The sequence below is a fragment of the Columba livia genome, chromosome 6, assembly GCF_036013475.1.
Source record: "Columba livia isolate bColLiv1 breed racing homer chromosome 6, bColLiv1.pat.W.v2, whole genome shotgun sequence".
Classification (NCBI taxonomy): domain Eukaryota; kingdom Metazoa; phylum Chordata; class Aves; order Columbiformes; family Columbidae; genus Columba; species Columba livia.
This window is the reverse complement of record NC_088607.1, coordinates 25,795,440-25,819,893: the sequence shown is the minus strand read 5'-3', so window position 1 is coordinate 25,819,893 and position 24,454 is coordinate 25,795,440. Positions and strand designations below refer to the sequence as shown.

At 39.6% G+C, this 24,454-nt stretch overlaps 1 protein-coding gene across 4 annotated transcripts in view; it reads right to left on the bottom strand.

Moving 5' to 3' along the window:
• The window catches only part of OGDHL (oxoglutarate dehydrogenase L), a 54,055-nt gene that overhangs the window by 10,866 nt on the left and 18,735 nt on the right, over positions 1–24,454 (bottom strand). For all 4 annotated transcript variants that reach the window (XM_065067633.1, XM_065067632.1, XM_065067631.1 and 1 more), the window contains exons 6-17: positions 23,557–23,711; positions 20,580–20,726; positions 19,898–19,988; positions 19,210–19,389; positions 18,703–18,831; positions 18,162–18,341; positions 17,739–17,891; positions 16,306–16,408; positions 15,574–15,702; positions 13,145–13,295; positions 8,734–8,861; positions 1,023–1,201 (exon numbers count right to left, since the gene is read on the bottom strand). In XM_065067633.1, the coding sequence (XP_064923705.1) occupies positions 1,023–1,201; positions 8,734–8,861; positions 13,145–13,295; positions 15,574–15,702; positions 16,306–16,408; positions 17,739–17,891; positions 18,162–18,341; positions 18,703–18,831; positions 19,210–19,389; positions 19,898–19,988; positions 20,580–20,726; positions 23,557–23,711 (1,725 nt within the window). The remainder of the gene's footprint in view (positions 1–1,022; positions 1,202–8,733; positions 8,862–13,144; positions 13,296–15,573; positions 15,703–16,305; positions 16,409–17,738; positions 17,892–18,161; positions 18,342–18,702; positions 18,832–19,209; positions 19,390–19,897; positions 19,989–20,579; positions 20,727–23,556; positions 23,712–24,454) is intronic.

The following is a 24,454-nucleotide window of genomic DNA, read 5'->3' as shown; positions in this document are numbered from 1 at the left end:
TAAAAAAAACATTAATTTAACAAAACCCTTGTGAACAGCATCAGACCCTTTATTCTACATGTACAAATGGGTATGGAAGCCATTCATAAGATATGAATGCACCTCAGTATATCAAGACAGGATTATAATTGAATGGAAATAAACTAAATTGTTTGTGAGAATAAAAATGATGCTGTTTGTAGCAAAAGGGTCTAGAGCGTTTATACAAATGGAGATTGACACTGTGGCACACACTGTACTTTTCTTAATAGAAAACTAGAAACATACATGCATCAATTCATGAATGTTAATGCATTTGAAAAGACCTAGCCTGACATGATCCTCGTGTAACCTTTAAAAATAATTTAAAAGATTTGAAGAATAATTCTACTGCTGATAGGAACTTCATATAATGCTATATACAGAGCTTGCCCGTGCCCTTTCCCTCTAAGACGCTGTGTAGTTCCTCCTACCAGCCAAAGAAAAGAAAGTCAACAGCCAGCAGAACCATTTGCCTTTTCAGAAAGAGGGAAATTTCTTACTTTATAAAAATTAACCAGTGTCAATGATTTTTGAAGAATATTTAAAGTTGTTTCATATAATTTAATTACAAGTGAATTTAGTGCAGAGTTTATGCAGACATACTTCAGACAGAAAAAAACCCAAGCAAGTACTGCTAGACACTAATGATTTCCTTCTTACTGTGCACTAATAACCTGGCTTTCTAGGGAAAGAAGGCAGCATCTTAGGAACAGAAAGAAAAAAAAAGAGGAAAAAAAAAAGAAAAAAATGGGGAAAACATGGTACATGCCACTAAGGACACAAAGCTAAGAGCTTAGAAATACTTCTCAGTTTTCTTTGGTTCTTACTGATCAATCTATCCACGTTCTTTTCTGCAGCACTGCAGCAGTCCAACGTGCTGAACAGCGCGTTCCTCCCCCGGCTTTTTATCACCGCTGGATCCCCAAGACCTTTGGCTTTTACAGCCGCAGAGGAAGGCACACAACCAGCATTTCCCTCGTGTGCCAGCCCGTGGCCCTCACCATTCCTTCCATTCCGTGTGGCAAGAGCAGGACGATCCCGTTGTGACGAACCCACTTGGCCTGGCCGGAGCTGATGAACTGGTCTATTATACACTGCGCTGTGTTGTGGAAGTCGCCAAACTGGGCCTCCCAGCACACCAGGGCATTGGGACTCGCCATAGCAAAGCCAAGTTCAAAACCTGAGAACCAAACAAGTAGGAAAATTAGAAAAGAAACACACTTGCTGAGAATTCTGTTCATTTCTCATAAAAGAAATTAAATTAAAACAAAACCAAAAGGAGAGCATGAACTAGATTTTTGTAGCCTTGTTATAAATCATGCAGTTTTCAGCAGTAACATTTCCATCAGAAAGATTACCAAATAATGTTTTTCCAATACCAACTCTAATCCTTCAAACCATTCCTCAAACATTTAAATATCAACAGAGTTTTTAAATGAACTAAAACTCCTCCCTTAGCTCAGACTTCCATGTGATGTTCTCCCGAGAGGTCACTGAGGGAGATAACATCCTTCCCTGTAAAAATACAATGCAGCGCAATACTAGTTCAAGAAGTTATTTGTTAATTTTATTACTTGCACAGCTCTACAAAACACTGTTGTGTGGTTTGGTTTGGGTTTTTTTTCCTCTCATATGCCTATAGGCAGGATCATAGCCTTTGTATCTTCAACTAAACTTGAACATAACAGGGGCATGGGAGACCCATCAGGAACTTGGCCAAACAATTCTTCCTTTGGCAGGGCTAAGGACCCTTTAGGTCTCTGCTTCGGTGGCAGAGAGAAGACCAGAAGTGCTCCCACTACAAGAAAGACATTGAAGTGCTGAAGAGAGTTCAGAGAAGGGCAATGAACCTGGTGAGGAGCCTGGGACACAAGTCTGATGAGGAGCAGCTGAGTGAACTGAGGCTGTTTAGCCTGGAGAAAATGAGACTGAGGGGAGATCTTATTGCTATCTACAACTACCTGAAAGGAGGATGTTGGTCTCTTCTCCTGAGTAGCAAGCAGTGGGACACAAGAAGATGGCCCCAAGTTGCACCAGGAGAGGTTTAGATTGGATATTAGGAAAAAATTCTTCACAGAAAGGGTTGTTCGGGCATTGGAACAGGCTGCCCAGGGAAGTGGTGGAGTCACTGTCCCTGGAGGGGTTTAAAAGACTTATAGGTGAGGCTCTTAGGGACACAGTTTAGCGGTGGCCTTGGCAGTGGTAGGTTAAGGTTTGGACTCAATCTTAAAGGCCTTTTCCAACCTAAATGATTCTATGATATCACTAGCTCAGCTAGTGAAAACAGAAGGACGTAACCTTCTCCCTCCCCACTCTGTGTCAAAGTTCTCAACCCATTTTCAGGTCATCTGCAGTAGCAAGTGCGTGCAGAAATTTCCCTAAATTTGTGCTGTTTGAACTGTAAATTCATCAGTTCCATACAGAGAAGGACCACACACTCCCACTTAGCCATGTCAGGTTAACGCAGCAGGACAAATGCACAGCAGCAGCCTGGTTGACGGCAGCTCGGGTGTTCTGGGCAGAGCAAGACAGGCAGCTTGCTGCCTGCTCTTAAAACTTGTCAAGGTCCAAGCATAACTGAAGGCTCTCACAGCCTACATGGGTATCTCTTAAAAAGCAGAAATGAATTTTTGCTCTCACTGAGAGATCTGCTGCAATATGCTAAAGCCCCAGCTCTACAACAGGACCTGGGGAGATGACTGGCAAAGAGAGAAAAGAAAACCAAATCAAACTGCTACTGTAGTGCAAGCTGGTAATTGATTCCTAGTAGTTCTGCAAAGGCAAAACTTAAAAACTGCAGGAGTGTTTGCATGTGCTACATGGCCTCTGCATTTAAAAAAATGCAGAATTTTGTGTCACATCAGAACATGAGAACCTAGCTATGTGCAATGTATCTGTCTAAGTTTAATGACCACAATTAAAGTTAAGATATTTTTCCATACCATGTTCCATAGTGAACTCCTAAATGTATCTAATAATATAAAAATATATATTTGATCTCTGCTCACGTTTTCCCTGACACTTCAATATAGCTGAGCCTGGAGTGCTGAGCTAATACCTGTACTCATATTTTACAACTATAATTTGGAATTATTAAAATCAAAAAAGTTAAAGCTCTCAGTAAAAAAAATCAGTGCTACGTAGCACTGCTCTGGATATAGAGGTTCTGACTGAGGGACCGTCAAGTTAAAGTGTTTATTCAAAGAGAAAACAGTTTCACATTGTTTTTACAGTGTGTCTTCATAGTCTGCTCCTTAGTAATTCCAACCCAGCTTTTTGTTTACCATCGCCATGGCAAGAGATCTTTGACTCACTTGGCTCCTGGACTGGTGAACTCTGAATGGTCCATCATAACTCCAGCAGATGCTCATGTGCACACCAAAAGGCAACTAGCAGGTCAGAGGCCAAAAGGTGAGTGATAAGTCAGATAGACGGCCTTTCATCTGTGAGTCACCTTGACATTGCATTACCGAACAGGATGGCTTTTGCTGACCATGCCTTTGGCCCGACTGCCTCAACAGCCTGTCTTTCAGAACATAGTTTAAATCTCTGTCCTCCTTATTTGTGTGATTCTGTTGTTTTTCACACAATGCAAGCAGTGGAAAAATTTACACAACTCCTTCAATGCATGTTCCCAAAAGTATCTGAAAAATAGATTTCCCTAGACAGGCTCGAATCCCATTCTAATTTTACACAAGCATTAAGAGACCATTTCTACTGATTGGGTGACATGGTTGAGAAAATATGCAATATGTTCCAGACTTGTTTGCACATATGCTGCTCTCTGTAAGGATGGGGTACTCTAGCTCTTAGAGAAGAATGAACTGAGATCTTGACTACTGGGAGTTATCAGTAATCACACGGTGCTTTTCCAAGAGTATGGAATTCTAAACATATTTAAAACTTGGTCACAGCACACACATAATTCTGTTTCATCTGCCAAAATCACCCCTAAAATTCACCAGGAAAAAAGACTGTCATTTCTCATTTCCTATCTTGTTGCCCATTTTGTGCTAATAACCTCCACAAGGTGACAATGTCCTGTGTAAAGCTGCATTGAAAGGTGTGATCCTAACACAGATACCTTTTGCAAGCTTTCTGACAGCCATAAAAACATCTGCGAAAACATATCCAAATGTAATCTATACATTCTGATTAATTTTTTAAAATTTATTCTGCTAAGACTACTATTTCATGGAAGACATGCCTGTGGTATACCCATCTTTGGTATAGCAGAACCCATTTTCCACCAGGTAAATGACAACGATAGTTCCTAACATTAAAGCTATGCCACCGCAAATACAGGAACTGCTAGTGAGTTTGTCGAAAATTATTACTTTTACTTGCACGTGGAAAAAATTGTATAAAGAGCAAGATCTGAACTGCTAAATTAAAAAAATTGTATTGGTGGAAAGATGTCTAGACAGATGCAAGGGGTGAACAAGCAAGGAGAGGGTGAGGTGCTTCACCTGAAAGCATTTGTTGAGACACCAGATGAGTCAAGGTGGTGGAAGGTGACTCAAGCTAGAAAGACTGCACAGTTCTAGAGATGGGACCTGAACTGCAGGGGAGCAGCAGGTTCCTACCCAGGGTAAGGGAAAGGGTAAAAAAACAACTGCAACAGAGACCTTGCAAGCTTATATTGCTTGTGTCTGCAGAGACAAGAACTGAAAATATCTTCAGAATGCTGTGCAAACTCTGAGTTTAAAGGATTAACTCATACACAGCTAGAGACACAAAGAACAGGTTTAAGCTGTGAGAAAACCCAGTGCCAAGACAACCAGGCTGCAAGACATAATTTGCAAAGAACGGCAGGTAAAGAACCTGCGCACCCAAGGCTGGAGAACCACCAGCCAGCTCCAGTCCCCGGGCAGCTGCTCAGAGCACGCCAGGGCACAGCGAACAGGACCCCGTGCGGCAGCTTGGGCAGCTTCCAAACTGAGGGGAGAGAGGAAAGAAGAATACACAGCGCTTGACTAAGGTTGCTAAACTAACGTTCTAATTGCTGAAGTTCATTAAGGTCCATAGATGACAGGCAGAGCAGAAATGCTTGTTTCCATTAGTCCAGTTCCTGCTGTGCTCCCTTTCTGCTCTTTCGTCACTCTGGCAGAGAAAGAGGTGTTGTCAAGCAAAGTGGCAGCTTACACAGCATCTTACACAGTGTTTTTCCCCACAGCACTTTTCATGACTGTCCAAAGAACTGTAGTTTTTGAATTAATGTAAGGCTATAGCTTAATTCAATATGATTTCAAAGTGACTTAAGGCATGAATGTTAACTAATGGTTACAGAGGGCTTATCAGCGCAGGAATTTAATGTCAGAATGAGGAAAGTGTCTCTCTGTTACTTCTGCTTTTCTCCTCTATCTCCATCAGCAAAGAAACTCAAACAACTTTGTTTAAATGACTTCACACAGCCATCACTTATACTCCCATTGCATTCAGTTTCAGTGAAAGGGAAAATTTATAGCTAGATGAGTGGATGCAAAACTAAATTTGTCAGGTATTGGAACAGGCTGTCCAGGGAAGTCATGTAGTTAACATCCCCAGAGGTGTTTAACAGGCGTTTAGACAAGGTTCTTAGGGACATGGTTTAGTGACAGGGTGACGCTGTGGTTGGATTCAATGATACTGAGGGTCTCTTCCAACCAAAATGATTCTACAGTTCTACAAAATTGCAATAATCTGCATATAGCTAAAAATAGCAGACATGGGATGTCAAACAAAATTATCAGAGATTGTTAAATACTCTGATTTGATGCCCCAGTACATACACACCACAGCTTCCTGTATACAAAGTACAAGCAACTGTTTGGACCGCAAGTTAACAAGACTGCCTTTGATTTATTTCTAAGTGAGATGAGTCTTGTCAGAGTATCATTTTAATGGAGCAGTTACACCCCAGGTGTTCCTAACCAGCTCAACAATAACTTGGTGCAAAGCTCACAGCTCTAAACAGATGCCAGCTCTTGGCTTAGGCACCTGCCAAGGAAATAATCTGTAGTTTTATCGTGCTGGGCTGTTCAACCCATTTTTACTTAGCTCTAATTCACAGAAACTAAGGGAATTCCCAAAATGCTTCTGAGGTACTACATGTTAACACAGTCACAAATTACATTCTTAACACCATTTTTTTTTATTCCTTTATATCCTCTCACAACTCTCCCACCCCCCACCAAATACTTTAGGGCACTAATCCCAAACTGCTCCTTGTAACAGGCTTATATAGTAGAAATAGCAGTTAGAGAAAATAAAGTGTGGGGTTGGTTTGCTGCTCCTGAAGAATCAACTGCTGAACTGCATATGTTCATTTATTCTTCCACACATGAAAAAGGAGACCCAGCGATGTTACCAGCCAAACAGGTAGCAATTCTGACAGCTCCTCTTTGACTGAGATGCTTAACTAGAAGAGACATGTTCACACATGGATGCTTCTCCATACACTGCCTCTTTGTGGATACAAACCACAAGAGTAAACATTTTGGAGAAGGCTGATCAGTAAAAGCTAGCAAGGGAGAGGAAACATAATTATAAAATCACTTCAACATAGAAACATGGCATTTTTAGTAAAGAAAAAAAATCATTGCTTATCAACTATTTCTATCAACTTAATCTTTTTTACTGTTAGAAAATGCTTCAGACATGAGGAATTTAAGGTTCTTAACAATTAAATATCAACATCATTAGTTTTGAAGAACCTGTCATCACCTCTGCTGAAGCAGAATTGCACAGAAATTATACTCTTGTTTTCGATGTATGCTTGTATTCAATGAAAGTCACTAAATCAACTTTCACATTTCTCCTGCTGGGGAAAGGTGAAGAGCAATAGTGAGCAGGATGAGATCAAGAAAGAGAAAGAAAGAGAGCCCACTTAGTTAACTTTTTTAAAGGACAGAACCGTGGCAATAAGGTAATAATTGCCACGGTGCAATAATAATAATTGCCCTCCACACCATATCAACACTAGGCTTCCTAGACCTACTGAGGTGTAATTTTTGGAATAAAATCAGATTTCAATAATATCCAGACATTTACCACTTACACATTTGGATACATTATTTGAATGTAAGGAAAAAAAGTACTTGTTTTTCTATTTATGCCAATTATTTTTCTTATGTTTATACACATCCTCTTTTGCACTCTCCTATTTAGAATTTACATTTACATTTACATGTTACTATATCAGCTTATAGAGATACAACCTCTGTTCACACCAATTCTGCCACAGAGCTAAGGTTTTGTCCCGGATAGAGTTAATTTTCTTCATAGTACCCAGTATGGGGCTCTCAATTACAATCTTTATCTAGAACAATGTTTCATCTTTTTCCTTCACACTAGCTCTGAAATGGATATGAAACAAAATTTAATAATTTATCCATAGAATCAAGAACATTTTTGATACATTATTAGATGTCTTCATTTTGTGCTCCACATTCCTCTTGCCACCCTCATCATGGATGTTATCCATTCTCTGTGGCTGAAGGCAACACATCTTTCCAGTATCAAAAATATAATTCACTGAGATTAATACTATCACTAACAAGAATCTGTTTTCTTGAAATAGCGCCATTCAGAATAGCAGTTCAGATAAGACTAGGATGTATTTTTATATTTGTATTACAAATTGTCCCTCATTTTGTTGACAGTTACTCCCATGTTGAGAAAGCATTCCGTCCGTGTTCCAGCATCAGCCATGACACACAGATACTTTGACCTGAATCCCATAATTGTAACAATAATTGTAATGTAATCCCCCACATTGTAAAATGTGGGGATGCTTAAGAGATGCCAGAACCTGAGAGGGAGAGCTTTGATACCCGTTTCATGTATAACTGTTTTACAGCTTTCTTCCACATTCTCTTTCTTGCTGAGCTCTGCTTCTCACATAGCTACATTATTCTCTGAAATTCATCTTCTGTCTTTGCTAGCTAACGTCCAGCTGAGTACTGATGAGACCAACACTAACATAGTCTGTGACTTGTCCATCAAAACCTGCTGAAGTCTCCTAGTTTATAGTTTTGAAGTACAATCATGTTCTAAGCAGCTTAAACAAATAGGTGCACTGCTGGAGGAGTGCAGAAAGTTTCACACTGCAGGCACACCAAAACCTGTAAGTTCATGCGCCTCATACCACAGGCAACATATTCAAAAACTGAAAACAAAAGTCCAAACAAACCAACACCCAGTTGAAGTTTTCCCTTCTAATTTTAAATTTATGCTAAAATGTTAATACTGAAATGTACATTAAAATCAAAACCCATCATGGCACACTGTGGGAAAAAACCAAGAGTTTGGCTTAAAGGTACAAATATTACAATGAGTAAGGTAAATTTATTGAATCTCTTGGTAGTGCTACTTTTTTTCAGGGGATGAGGTGAGGGAATCAGTTTAGACATTTTGATAGGATCACAGGCCCCTGTTATGCAATTCTTTGCTCTCACCTGGAATAAAACTGCTATGAATGTGGTAACGTCAAAGTACAACAAAGGTAGAGTTTGTTTATTTTTAAATGCCACTAATAGAAGGAGACTTTTGTTTTGTTTTGAGGCTTGGCAAACTCAAGTAACAAAGTCAAACCTGGTAACCAGGAGGCTTAACTACATTAAGGCAAAATTGGAAAAAAATTCCTCCTAATGATAGTCATCAGTTCCTACATCTTGTTTGAGACCTGTCACAGCATAAGCAGATCTGCCAGACAATTACCACGAGACCTACCTAAGACGCCGTATTCAGAGAGGGAGCTGTTGCACACGGTGTAGGGGGCCTGCTGCTCCCAGAGGTGATTCATGGGGACACACGTTCTCTTGTCAACTTCCTGATCATGAAGCACATGATGACGATGGCTACAAACAGTTGTTGAAATAAATGCATTAGCTAAGAACAACTTTGGGCTTTTAACAGAGCTGTTTTCGAAGATAAACCATCAAAGCTATGCTCTCAAAAGCATGCAAGCAACACAGTTGCCTCTGCTTTGCACAGCGCTCTGGTTTGGCCAAAGCCCAGCAATGCAGTCACACCTCTAAATACAACTTTTGCACTGTAAGGACTTTCACCAACCATCCAGGCTCGTTCCCAGGCTCTCAGGGAAAATCAAAATATTTCATCACTAGTAGAACTGGGGGGCAGATGGGAAAGGGTGGGGAGGTTGTTGCTATAAAATAAACTGATTTTTAAAAAAACAAACCAACCAAACAAAAAAACAAAATAAAACAAAAAAAATATAAATCACTAACAAAACATACACACCACAAAATTGTTATAAAAAGCATTTCACTCCACCTCTTTGGCACATACTATTAATCTTTTCCTTAAAACAACTGTTATTTGTCTTTTATGCAAAAATTTACTCTAATCTCATCTCAGCACCAAGACTTGAAGCAGTTGTATCTTCTTTCCTGCTATTTGCACTCACTTGCACCATTTACAGTTCTCTAGAACACCATTAATCAGCATTAGAATGGGGCACCGAGGAACACTACCAAACCAGAGATGACTGAAGTAATTACTGTAATCCATTAACTCTCTGAGCAGAGTAACTGAGTGAATCACACCAATATGTCCCGCTTTACAACCGCTAACATACGGATAGTTATTATACTGGTAACAACTACTGTGTGTTGTATAGCTGCCAAAACTGTATCTTTTTGTACTTCCCTTTGCTATGATGAATGCTAGCAAAAGAGCTCTGAAATTTATTTAGGAGTCAACAACATAAGGCCAGGAAAAGACAGAATCTTGGAAGAACAGCACAGGGAGAGAAGTAGACAGAAAGAGGGAAATACACACACCAAACAACTGCTAGGCAGAAATAATTTTTGCCCCGTTATTTTATTTTTTTCATTCAGCCAAAGACAGAAGGCCTACCTAGTCAATAAGCTGCTTGAGCACAAAGCTTTCTGTTTCCCCAGCAAAAGGTGATTGCAATGAGCATAGATGGACAGCCAGAAATGCACAGATATACAAGTCAGATATTGCTGTTGCACAATTGTCAGGTTTACTGACATCAAACCAGTACAGAATCAATCTCTCTTTCCCCCTTCCCTTCTCCAAAGTACATCTCCAAGATGAGAAAGATCCCTGCCCTTCTATCTGCAGCTTTATCTAGCATCTGTCTATTGATAATGATGAGTAGTGAAACAGGAAGAAAGCAAGCCAAGGGTTGTGATCAACAGTGCAGAGTCTGGTTGGAAGCCTGTAGTTAGTGGGGTTCCCCAGAGGTCAGTACTGGGTCCAGTCTTCTTCAGCCTGCTCATCAGTGACCTGGATGAAGAGACTGAGTGCACCCTAAGCAAGTTTGCTGACGACACCAAACTGGGATGGAGGGCTGACACACCAGAAGGCTGTGCTGCCATCCAGCGAGACCTGGACAGGCTGGAGGACTGGGCAGAGAAGAACCTAATGAACTTCAACAAGGGCAAGTGTAGGGTCCTGCACCTGGGGAGCAATAACCCCAAGCACCAGTACAGGTTAGGGGTGGACAGGCTGGAAGGCAGCACTGCCGGAGACTTGGGAGTTCTGGTTGACAACAGGTTGACCATGAGTCAACAATGTGCCCTTGTGGCCAAGAAGGCCAACTGTATCCTGGGGTGCATTAAGGAAAGTGTGACCAGCAGGTCGAGGGATGTTATCTTCCTGCTCTGCTCTGGTGAGGGCACATCTGGAGCACTGTGCCCAGTTCTGGGCTCTCCAGTTTGAGAAGGACGAGGAACTACTAGAGGGAGTCCAGCGGAGAGCTACAAAGATGATTAGGGGTACGGAGCATCTTTCTTATGAGGAAAGGCTGAGAGAGCTGGGTCTGTTCAGCCTGCAGAAGAGAAGGCTGAGAGGGGATCTCATCAATGTTTATAAATATCTCAAGGGTGGATGTCAAGAGGATGGGAGCAGACTCCTTTCAGTGGTGCCCAACAACAGGATGAGGCGCAATGGGCACAGGCCGAAGCACAGAAGGTTCCAACTGAATATGAGGAAAAACTTCTTTACTTTGAGGGTGCCAGAGCACTGGAACAGGCTGCCCAGAGGGGTTGTGGAGTCTCCTTCTCTGAAGATGTTCAAAACCTGCCTGGATGCACTCCTGTGCAATCTACTCTGAGTGAACTGCTTTAGCAGGTGGGTTGGACTAGATGATCTCCAGAGGTCAATTCTAACCCCAATCATTCTGTGACTGAATACTGACAGAAAGTAGCAGTTTCTAGACAGCACTTCAGAAGCTCCAAAACAGTGAAAACACTCCCATTATCTTGTTTTCATTATGGCAATGCAATATATGCAGTTTTTCCCCAATTCTGGCTGATACTCCCTCTTCAATTAGTCCCAGATATTTGAGACATTATATAGTTCAAGGATTCTGGTGAGTGAAGGGTCTTCTCAGTACAGAGAGAGGACAGTGTGACATATACTTTATGTGTGTTTGCAAATGTGTTTTTTTCCAATAAAAATGCACCAGCATTTGCTCACCTTTATTATAAATGACAAAGAAATTCAATCACAGCTAAAGAAGAACACCTTTAAAGAGAACTCCAGTACCTCCTGAATAAGTGTGTACCATAAGTTAACCTTTCTACCCATTCCTCTCATTAAATGAGCCTCAATACAGTACAACAGGTCTAGTCTTCCACATTTCTCCAGTGTTCTCTTCTGTTTAACAGAGTGGTTGAATATTCTCTGACTTCCTCAGGTTCAAGCCATTTTTTTAATCTCATCCTTTATTGTTCAACTGCTCTGTCACAATAATTAGAAAAATTCATAATCACACCAGGTGCTAGTATTTTGTAGATCCTGCTACCCAACCGGCAAACTCAAAACCCAGCATTAAAGCAGAACCAGGTTACTCTACATCAAACATATGCAGTACCAGTTTCAGTTCCAAACTTCACAAGAATTTATGTGAATGCCTTTTTCCTCCTTTTCTAAAAGACTGAATAATAAAATCCAGATACCACAGGAATCCTTAGCTAGTCTTCAACAATCTGAATAGTATTTTATTTGAAAACATGTTTTTGTTGTTGTTGTTTTGGTTTTCCTTTTTTTCTTATATTGCTGTCAACACAGGAGTTGTTTTTATCTTAAAGATCAAGGAAATCTGGATAATAGTTCTGGAAAAAACCTCTTCTACCAGTGAGACAATTGGGAATACAGAGAATTCATATTCTCAAGACAAGTCTATCAGCGTGTGTTAGACCACTCATCTGAAATAGGTGGGTAGGTTGCTAAACAATGATCACGTGTTCCTCTCCCAGGAGATGCTCACCGCTTCTCAAGACCACAGTATTGAAATCAAGGAGGATGAGAAATTGGAAACAGGGTGGGGATCTCCCCATTTTCACTTTTGTTTTCAGGTCTTGTCTGAAGGATTTTGTTAAAGTGCCATTAGAATGGGAGCAAAAAGAAGAAAACCCAGAAAACTGGATACCGAATGAAGCTCAGCACAGAAACAGAGCACTGTACCAGAGAAGACAGGCACCAAGATTTCTCTCTTTCCTGTAAGCATTCAAAATGAAGCACAGTGCAGCTGCTGGTTCATTCACCCCCAGCAATGGGCTTCGCATCAAAGGCTTCAATTAAATACATCATTAACATTCCACTCCATGGAGAGTCAGGTAAGGCAGCAGAACTGTATATATTTTTACCAAGTGATCAGATTCTGTCTTCATTCATGCTCCAGTCATTAAAAGTCTCAGTACAAAGGATCTTGTTTCACTTTAAAAAGCCTTGCCAACCAGCAATGTGTTTGTTCACAGCATACTCAAGTTCCAAACAACCACCACTGGAATGGTATTTAAAAGACTTAGAATCTGCAGCAGCAAATACCCTTCTTTTACTTCTCAGCAATTAGATGGATTGCAGCTGAATTTTTAGTTAAAAGCAGGAAAAAAAGAGAAAAAACCCCACATTTCTGCTTTTCAGCAAGAGAAGGAAGAAAGTATCTAAGAAAATTTGTTCTGCCTTTGAAGTGGTGTTTACAGAGACATGGGAGATTTGATTATTCTTGACTGCCAGAACCTTTAACATCCAGATTGACACTGAATAGTCTCAACTTCCCCTTCCCCACAGGATGCTATATTGTTTAAAAAAATGTCAAGGGGTTTCTTTAAGTGTGGGACAGCATTTACCAGTTCTCAGTACTCACCTAAAAGTGCCCCTCTCCACATCCTGTCCACTCAGCCGGACATGGATCCCTTCTTTCAGAAAAGAGCCAAAAGCCATGTATTCTGCTAAGGCCCAGTCAACAACCCTGTTCTTGGTCATTTCCAAGCGGGCTCTTAAAATCCGAGAGAGTCCTACGTTGGAATAATAAAGGTCAAAAATCAATGGACCTACTTCAGAGACATTTTATATTCACATTACATTCACCATTCTCCTTCCCCACTGGCTAATTTAAATACAGATCCTAATAAGGTCTACAAGTTGTTCTTCTAAAATTGAACTGAGAGCAAAGGAAAACAACTTGTTTCCCAGGCGAAGGGCTGCATAATTTTCATACCTTGTTTTAGAAGGAGAAAATAAGATTGGCTGTTTCAGAAACTACTGAAGACAATAAAAAAGCTCCACGGTGAAATACTTCTTAAAGATTTATTTTCACATCTTTAACACCAAGTACTGTTTTATAGGAGGCTGAAAATATCATCTACAGGGTTCATGATTTTTTCTTCTCTCTCTCATGTCCTTGGCATTTGTCTTATTGAACTTATGGAGATGTTACAATGAGAAACAGGCCAGATTAATCAATACTATGAATATCATATAAATAGGAAATTGTAGCAGCTGCCAGCAGATTTTCCGTTGGTAACCAAAAGTTGTGTTTTTGCAGTGAAGACTCTATAACATGGTAAGCCAAAACCAGGTTGCAATACTGTGAGTTTTAAAGGGAATAAACCCAAAACTGCACACAGGTGGTTCCAGTATTGAGGCTATAAGCCTTGTGTATTCAGTGGCATTTGACACCATCTTATTTTCACATCTGCACCGACACTCTCGGCAAGCTGTCCTATGTGTTATTTCCCCATATTTCCCTTTGTCACTTTCCTTATTTTTACAAAAATCTCCCTGCTTTCTTTCCACATAAAACTGTTCTCTCATGTAAATTATTGCATTGTAAGTAAAAAAAAATTGACAATTTTCTCATTAGAATATATTAAACATTTGATAAAACAAAGAATCTTCCAAATGTTTCTTGAAATATTGTGAGATATTAAGCTGTTTCATTCTAGTGGAAAGACAAAGTACTTCAAAGGTGCTCTTCCCCTTCTAATTCTCCCATTTTTTTAAATTTCATGGCCTTTTAAATTCCATAAAAGAATCTAGCAGACTAAACTTTGCTTTGAACCACACATTTATCTTATATACTGGCAAGTGTTACTTAGTGTCAATGGTTAATCAAGTTACTGAAGACAGACTACCTTACCTTTTTAATTAGAATGTTTAATAATAGATTTTATTGGCCAACTATAATTTCAAATTTATCAGTGTCACAACAAAGTGCACAAACATGTAGAAGAGTTTTAAAGTTCATTTATTAATTGCATCAGCTCAACAAGCTTGCAATTGATAACTGGGAACGCCCTATCATAATTTCTTGTAACAGTGTTTAATTGTCCCAAAGGAACACAAACACATACAACATCTGCAGCAGACATAATTTATTCCTTCATGAATGGCTCTGGAGAAGAAATATTAGCTAAAGATTTTACACAGAAAAAAAGTTCTTTCTCCTGATCCTACAAGCCAACAAAAGAAAAAAGATCCCTAAACAAAGTGTCTCCACATTTCCCCACAGAATTAACATGTTATTGTGCCCTTTTGAGCTGCTGGACTTCAACCTGACCACGGAGTGAAGAATTAACTCAAAACTTTGACACGGTACCAGGTGCTCCCCAGCGAGACTGGCACATTTAACCTCTTACTGTAACAGATGCCCAATTCAGAATTGAATCTCTTCAGACCAAAAGCTAAGACTGTTTGAGAAAACACTAGATTTGTGCTACCATCAATGCTAAGCATCAAGTTGAAAGAAAAACTGCCTTAAATTGCCCACACAGAGTCCCTTCAGCTGTATTAAAATTATGCTCATGGTGTATCAGCAATGTTGCCAGGTCTGAAAAGACCAAGCTATAATCCTGAGTAGAAAGTTGTCTAACTACAAGAAAATTGTCTTAAGTGAACCTCAAATTACCACTTGTTTTAGTCTTAAAAAAATATAAAAAAAGCTTCCTGAGATGGCTGCCTTACTTCACAGTAAGTCCCACAAACGTGCTGCATAGAGGCAGCATTTTCCACAAGGACTTGAAGAATGAAAGGAGCTATTACCATTACAAAGAGACTTTTACCACCCTCAGATGAAAATCTGTTTTAACAAGGTAGGGAACAGAAGTGGCATGATACTGAAAAAACATTATGCTGAGAACAAGCAGCAGGACCTTAATTCACATTCTCCTTGCCCATAAGATGGAAGAGTTAAAATAAAAGTCACAGGCATTTTCCTCTTTTGGAAATGGCCCAATAGCAATTCGCGTGCAGAAATATAAAATCTGAGCAAGAGAAACAAAGACTCCAGCTGACCTGCATGTATTTTGAAGTCTTTGACTGGCACTGAACTAGCTACATTGCCAATGTGAGTCAGCAGGTCTTCCGAAATGCCAGTTGGAGGACAAGACATGCTCTTGGGTTCTCCATCCATGTTAAAGAATCCTGGAAGTAAAATATTTGGTGAGATGTTCAAGGTTAACAGATACCTACACAATCTACATTTTATTTAAAAACTCACAACTCTTAAAAGACATTCTCTGCAGCAGCCTAAGCCTAGTTGTTCACCTTTCACTTGGAGATACAATCATTTTGATTGTCTGTATGACAAAACTCGATCTTACAGGCACACGACGATCTGCTTTTTTTCTGCTTTCACTCCCTGTGAAGTCCAACTACGTGGGCAGAGGCAGCCAATAAATGGCATATCCCTCAATCCCTCAACAACAACAACAAATGAAAGAGCATGACACATATTCTTTCTTTCTGAAGGCACAGTTATTGTTACAGGAAAAACACTTCTCTGTTAAACTGAAAAGACATCTTTTTCAAAGTCACACCTCACTTTGCATGTTTTTTAAGAAAAGCATCTCTTTTAAGGTAATCTGGCAGAATGTTTCATTTACTACTAATGGGCAAAACAAAGGTCTCACACATTATTTTAAAGGAACAGTGCTTGATAAAAAACATTTAAGAGACCTAGAATATGGACTCAAAATAAAAGCACAATAATATTAACACTAGGACAAGTGAAAGGACACCTCTTACCAGGCCAAGGTGAATCAAGCCAGTGCTTGATATGTAGGATTTTATTATCCTTAGATCTAGTATATGCTTCTTCACATATTCTATCATACTTTGCAATTTCTTCCTGTAGAACAAAAAACTTTATTTTTAAGACAGATAAGCATAACACCTCTGAATCTCACAGATGATACTTATAATTCAGTAAGATAAAACCAGTTATTTAACTCCAGAAGAAAATTTAGTTACAATTAGGCAAATGACTTCATTTTATCTAGGATCAAATTTCCTTTGAAAAACATCTTTGCCCCCATTATTCTAAATAAATTATTTAGTTAATTGGACAGGTGTTACAGAGGAGAGTACCAAGAGCTGAAGTTGCAACCATTACTCTAGAATGAGACAGAACTGAAGCACCAAATATAATTTACAGTCATACTTCTAAGATCAGCATTATACAGCTCTCATGCTGCTTGCTACAGAAGCCCCTGAAGACTAGAAAAAGACCTCCTAGGACACTGGTCTGGTTAGGAGAGTCCAGCTAAGAATCTGCTGGCCACACCTGTCAATGGCAACAGATACTAAGCCATATTCTCTAGAGGCGGAATGCCTCTGTAGTATCTATGTTTCAACCCAAGAGCACATTCAAGTTCTTGAGCTAGTAAATCTTTAATTAACAGCAATTCTGAGCTCAGTTTGTACAGCAAAACATCCATCCAGGATCTTGGATCCACTCACCAAAGCCTGTGCTACAAATGGCTACCCTCACAATGACTGAAGGTAGCTGGTTCTGCATGAGCTGTGATCATTCTTGCAGATAACAGAATGCACCTACACAAACAGGTTGGTTGTTGATCTGCAATACCGTGTCACTACATAGCTAGCCACACCTTCTCCAAAGGTTCTTCGTTGCATCTGCTCATAACACATTTCATTTTCAAAAAGATTAAGGTAAAGACTTAACTAACTTAATACAGGCACCAGACTTCAGACTTCTTCCTTCTGGAATATTTCAAATGATCTCTGAACTTAGTTGAATTATTGCAAGAAAATAAAAAGGTTAAATTGATTTTATTGCATTACCCCTGGATACAAGCCTGCCAAGATTATAAATATGAAGCTACAGTTATACCTATGAGCATTTAAATACTGTCTTACTGCTGAATAAAGACATGAACAAATGCCTCCATCTCCAACATTCACAGCTGATCACCTTTTAGAAATCTCAGAACTGAAGGAAATCTTTTTCTGTGCAATACGTATCAATTACTTCACAGCACTTTCATTGCTTTTGTTACAACAATACTATATATTTTACACAAAAATCCAAACCAAATTGCATCAGGTAGTGTTAAAGGGTGAAGACGACATGGTAATGAAAGAGCAGGTTTTTAAGTAGGCAGCATATAGTGACAGTTGTGTCTTCCTCCTGGCAGCTTCAACTTGTTACCATGTACCTCAAACTCCTGCAGTGTCACAGTCCCATCTGCAATCAGTTTGTCAGCATATTTCTTCAGCACTGGCACCTGCTTATGGATCTGCTTGTACATTAGAGGCTGCGTGAACATCGGTTCATCCATTTCATTGTGCCCCCTCCTACGGTAACAAACCTACAAAGGGAAAAATTGTTTCTCTTGGTAAGGAAAAATGTAAAATTACATCTTTCCATTTCAGTTTTACAGAGATTTTAGGAGGTTTATGGTATAAAACCATTTCTGGATACTTGCAGGCCTGTTAGTTGTTTGTTTACCTTTTTTTTTTTAAAGAAGAAGCTAAAGGCCTTTTAGAAGAAAAAAATGTTTCTTGACTAGCCTTCTAAGCCACAGAAAAGAGAGTAGAACTAATACACAAAATGACAAGTTAAGAAAACCAAGACGTACCAAGTCAACCACCACATCTTTATTGAAGGTGTTTCGCCATTCTGCAGCTACACTGCACACATACATCACTGCTTCAGGGTCATCAGCATTCACATGAAAAATGGGAGCATTGACTACACGAGCAACATCAGTAGGATATGGAGATGAACGGGCCATACGGGGGTCTGTGGTGAAGCCAATCTAAAAATTCCAGAAACTTCCATTAAAATAATTTTGAATGCTTGAGGCTTTCACTTAATAGTAATTTACACAGCAGTAGAATCAGCTTTCCATTTTGGCTAGCTAGCTGCTTTTTGCTCCCTTAAAAACAAAACAAAGCAAACCTAACCCATCAAGTGTTACACAATGAATGAAATAAACGTAGGTGATAGGTAGATGTAGATAACCACTCAGAGTTGCCAGATACTATGATCGTTTTCAGGAACATCCTAACCATTCTAATAAACAGAGGAGACAAAGCAACCAGCTAATAACAAATAAGAGGAAATACACTAGTAACTATTCAGCAGACAAATTGACTGGAAAATGCACTACTTGTTACCTGGTTGTTGACCACAACATGAATAGTGCCATTTGTGGTGTAGGATGGGAGGTCACTAAGGTGAAATGTTTCATAAACCACTCCTTGTCCTGCAAAGGCAGCATCCCCATGTAACAATATGGACATAACCTACGGAGGATTATACACACATATCCACACATATATTAGAAAGCAAAACTGCAGTTTAAGTTTCTCAGCAGGATTTCTTTCTTCTGTATTTCTGTAGTGCTTATAAAACATAAATGTATTTTTATAATAAACCATAGACTTGTCAGCATTCTGCTGCCTTTGCTCAGTTTGCAAATGAGAGAAAGCGTCAAGCCTACTTCCTGAAGTTAATCTTGAGGTACCACGTCAAAAACCTTACCTACTTCAATAGGTGATAAACTTCTTTTCTGAAGGAGGAAAAGAGGAAGATTCTGTGACACAAAACTACTGGTAAAGTATTTTTATTAAAAATAATACGGAAAACTATGATTAAGAGTTATTATGTTAAACAATATTTACCTTTTTCCCTGCCGTATCCCCTCGATAAAACTGTTCGGCTTTTGTCTTCCCCTGCACAACAGGATCAACTGCTTCCAAGTGAGAAGGGTTAGCCATCAGGGACAGAGTGATTTTCTTGTTTGTTGCTCGGTTGATCCTCTCATGGTACATTCCCAGATGATATTTTACATCCCCAGATCCCTAATGTGCAAGACACAGTCACGACTCAGGAATGTCATTCATACCAGCTGCATTGACTACACCTAAAACTTGTGCTTCAGTCTGCAAAACACATCTAGCTAACCGCACATCAGTATGTACTATGGGTTTGACACCACACTTTCAAACTGGAACACTGTTCCTAATTTATCGTCTTAGTGTTGCTATCCAGTATTGGATAAATATTTACATAATACTGATGCTCATTTCATTTATATAAAACAAGGAAAGATGCTTAAGAGTTAGGAACTCAGTCAAATGACCTTGAACTTATTTAGACATTCCTAAAACACCTTCTGCATGTTAGAGGTACAGTATAGTCTTTAAATTTGTGAAGAAATTTCACTGAATCATATTCTTCAAACTAGAAAAGGGGACAATGCATTTCAGCAGCTGATAATGCTATTTGCATAATAACCATGACCAAAATGACTAAAAACTACCTTGAATGTTGACCTCTCTATACAGATCTACTGAAAAAGCATCTTACCTCATCAGCTGCTTCAAGTTTGGGATCAAATTGACAGAAGATCTGCTCCAGCTCTTTTCGGATCACGTTAGCCAATACATTGAGCCTACCCCTAAGAAAATTCCAAACATACTTATGTCTCAGAAATGGTAATAACAGAGTTAACAGCATAAAACTTATAAAATCAGCAAGCCACCTCTGTCAGAAATTCGCAAGTAAGAAGTTCATTTCAAACTTCTGAACCTGAAACCCTTCATTGTACCCTTCTCCTCCCATTGCAAAGTCCCTCCAATGCATTCCCACAGACATTTCATAACACCTCGTTATTCAAGCGTGAGCAATGAATTTTGCACCTATCTGGCAGTTTTAACAGGATGACGTTACTAATTATTTAATTAAGGCAGACTGTAAAAGCAAGTTTGATACTATCTCAACAAGCTTTCTCAGTTCTAGACTCTCTGAAATGGGACAGACACCACAGCTGCTGCCACATCTGCCTGCAGGTCCAAAGTCCACCATGGAGAGTTTTACCAGCATCTCCCTGAGACACCTGTCACCTCCCACCGACAGACCTTTGTTACAGTTCTGTGTTCCCATGACTCGCTATGACTGACTCTTGCCACTCCGGCATTATAAAATTCTAGAACCTGAAACTTGTCTTAAGACAATAAGCCCGTTTGTTGGAGGTTTCCATTGACATTACCTATGAGGCATCCCCATTATAACATATTCAATTCCCATTTCACTGGATTTATCAATGATGGTCTTAAGTGCAGGAATCATTACTTCACATCCTTCCAAACCAAATCTCTTTTCGGAAGACCACTTGCGAGCAAGGAAGTCTTCAAATCTTTGCCAAAAAGAAACACAAAAACCAAGAGAGAGTGTTTGCATTAAGATGTAGAGAACGCTTATTGTCAAACATATTTTAGAAAATATAATTGCATTACACTGTTTTAAAACGTCTGTGAATACATGTTTTAAGGGCTCTAGAAGTAAAGTCACATGTAAGGAGGGAGACATAGGAGAGAATTAAGTCTTCTTTCTCTTCCATCTGAGAGGCATTTACCTGGACATGAAAACCATTCAAACAGGAGGGAGAATCTCCGCCTCAGACAAAATTCAGTTCCCAAGTTAAACAGAGAACCCATATTTTCTGGAATTAAATACTTGTAGAAATACAGTACAAAGCACACCTATTTCATAGGTCCTATTCAATGGCACAGCTCCTCAGACCATGTGATGTAACAGTTGGTAATGTGCCAAGAACTAGGACACTGGTATCTCTGCCTCGGCTGCAGCAGGAGAAAGATGTCAATCCCTGACAGCTCCACGTTCTTTCACTCTTAATGCATTTGGGCCAGGGGCAATGTGAGTGGTTGAAAAGTACCTTTTAACAAATGCTGAAAGGATTATATGTTGTAAAGCTTGGAGATATAAAAAGCAAAGAAAATACATCTTCATGAAAATAACTGTATTGGTTACATCATCTGTGCAATGCCTGAACTCATAACACTGCCATAATCCATTAATACTCAGCTTATTCCTCACTCAGAACACTGACATTTACCTCTTTAGATTGCAGTCCTAAAAGCAGTGAAATGAAGAGTTGCCAAAAGACTCTCCTTAGCTCACCCATCAATACCCTTACAATTCAGGCATCTAAGCAACCAGGCAGACCCTCAGCTGAGCTATGCAGCCAGAATTCCTCAGGGAAGTCTGCGGGGCTGTGCCAGTTTATCTAAACTGAAAGTGGGGCCGCATGTGAACATCAAGTCCTACAGGGCAAAGCGAAGTGGTGTACACGCTGTTTGCCTTCTCTTTGCAGCCGCAAATCAAGACAGTATTGGACAAGCAGAAAGTTGATTATTTCAGGCAAACTGCCACTAGGTGTGCAGAACTGCAATATTCCACAGTCACATGTTGCAAGTCCCCCGTGTGCCACCCTGAGCTCACAAGGGCTGGCAGCGCATCTGCTGTCACCACATGGATTCGGTACCCAGTGAGCAGCAAGCCTTACGAAAGATGGTTGCTCTCACAAGGGATGATCTAGAAACACTTGACCCTGCACAGGTGAAAGACAATGCCCAGATCAGACTACACAATCAGTTACTAATGCATACACAGTACAGAACAAAGATACACAGGGAGTATTTTACAGAAGGAAGAGTTAAAAATGACCCTTTTTTCAATAACTTATCAGTGAACACCACAAAGGATGAGAAATCCTAATGTAAAATTCAGTTTCAAGTACCTGAACTATGTAGTACTTGGAATGAATATTTTGGAAAACTGAATTCTTGAGCAAAATTCTGACTATCTGCTTTACAAAGCCACGAATCTCAAGAGCATGACATTTTCCACAAAACCAGATCTTTTTTCTTGATCATTTTCAGACCAAAAAAGGTACACTAGGGGTAGCTGAATAGAAATTTATGTAAATTTTTTTTTTTTCCCATTTTCAGCAGACAATTAATTTGGCAGAAGATGAAAATTCAGCTTTTTCATGCTACTAGGAACCCCAGATCTTTCCACAGCTTAGACAAGCAGGAAAGAAAGTGTAAATTCTTGTCTCAAGATAAATGGAGAGGGTTCATGCTGAGCGCTTGTTAAACAAGCTTACTCAAGTGCAACATTCATTTGACCATTAAGTAACTTGTTTTCTGTTTAAATGAAACTTTTAACTAGAAAAACAACCTTGCTCTAACATTGGAAAACAAAACACCAGGCAAAAATATCTTCTAACACTTCCAATGAGCACTTAATTTGTAAGTCTCTGAACATAGATGCTTAATCAAAAATGTGTCTTTATAGATCTCTAACTCTCGTATTTATCAAAGGATATGCAAACTGTTTCACATCATAAGAATCAGAATAAATCTTTTGCCTGAGAAGACAGTCTCATTCTAGGGGTGAGAGGGTAATTCAGTCTCTGGGATCACAGTATTTCTGTACAGACAGCCACAATGGGAACAATCAATATGCTGTTTCCAAACGTGCTTTCATAAATTGCAGAGACCAAAACTCCTGCTGCCAGGTCATGCAGCGGTAGAGCACATCTTGGCATACCTCAAAAGGGCAAAAACAGGACTTGAAATGACATTATGCCTCTCAAATCCAGCCCCATCTTGGCAGAGGTCTCCAAAGACACTGGTAGCATCCCAGTGAGTCAAACAACGCTCATGTCAACATTTCATCCATCTAAAAATTCCCCTTGAGCTGACTGTTAGGATGGTCTCCTTTGATCATCTGCTACTAGAGAGATGTGCAATAGATAGAATCTAGCAGAAGATCAGTATCCAATGTTATTCTGACTCCTATTTTCTGAAACGGGTTATGAATCTTTCACACAGAGGCATATTACTAGTCTCTTGAAACAATTTTTTTCCCCAGCTTATCTCTGCAAGCCAATGAAAACACTGCCAGATATGCCCCTAAAGGCTGCACAAGTGTTACACAACACAACCTGCCTTTTAAGAAAATAGGACACTAAAAGCCACTACACAGACCCTGACATACCTCACAGTACTCACTTCCCTTTGGTACCACAGCCAGGTTAACTACACCCTCCTGTACTCCAGGTTTCACTGAGACTCTTCAGCTCCCCCTCAGCAGTTTGTAGACCACAGCAGTTGCACCCAGCAGTCACAGAGCTGTTTCCCAGCGCTGCCCCAGCGTACCTCATGGAGCGCACCAGCCTTGCCAACAAAGTCCTTTTCTCCTCATTAGTAAACTTCATAACTCCCGGTGTCTCAAACTTCTGCCGGATCCACTGGCACTGCTCCACATCATTGATGAACATGAACTCCAAGCCGATGTGTTGGCAGTACGTATTCTAGGATGTGAAAACACCAACACAGAAGCTTTAGGAGTTAATGGGCCATGAAGAAACAAATATAGTTTTTAAATTATATTTGCTGTACATATTACTCTTCTGAAAGCTATCTTGCCTTTTTCCTCTTCCGCTATATCTTACCCACAGTAATCCTATAAGTACATGAATTATTTTACCAAATCTAGATTTATGCCAGAAAGCTTTCTCTACAAAGCAACATTTCAAAAATTTGAATCTGGAGGATTCTCATTTGGTAACATATTCAAAGTAGACCAGTAAACCTGCCTTAAACTGACTGCCATATTTCACCTAACTCGCTGCTGTTCTAGGCTACAGAGTCTTTAGATACACCAGCAAAGATTTCAAGTAATTTATCAAAATTTACTCTGTCTTTCTTAAATGTAATCAAGCACTAAAGACAATGAGAAGGCAGCTCTGTAGCCTCATGCAAATTATCTGATAATTGTCAAGTCTCAGAAGACTGGATATCTGAAAAGGAATCCAAGCAGCTGAGAGCAGAGAAAGGACAGGGAAAAATAAAAAGGCACTTCGGAAATTTTATTTCGATGTTGCATTTTTTAAATGTTCCTTTTCTTACCTTAAAAATAATATTTCACCACAAAAATGGGTCTAAAATACAAGTCAATGGAAGTAAGACTTATTGTGAGTTTAATCTGAGACAAAACCACTTTGAACACGTAGTATGTGCTCTCTACTGCCTCCAAAAAGGAATTTAATGTTCA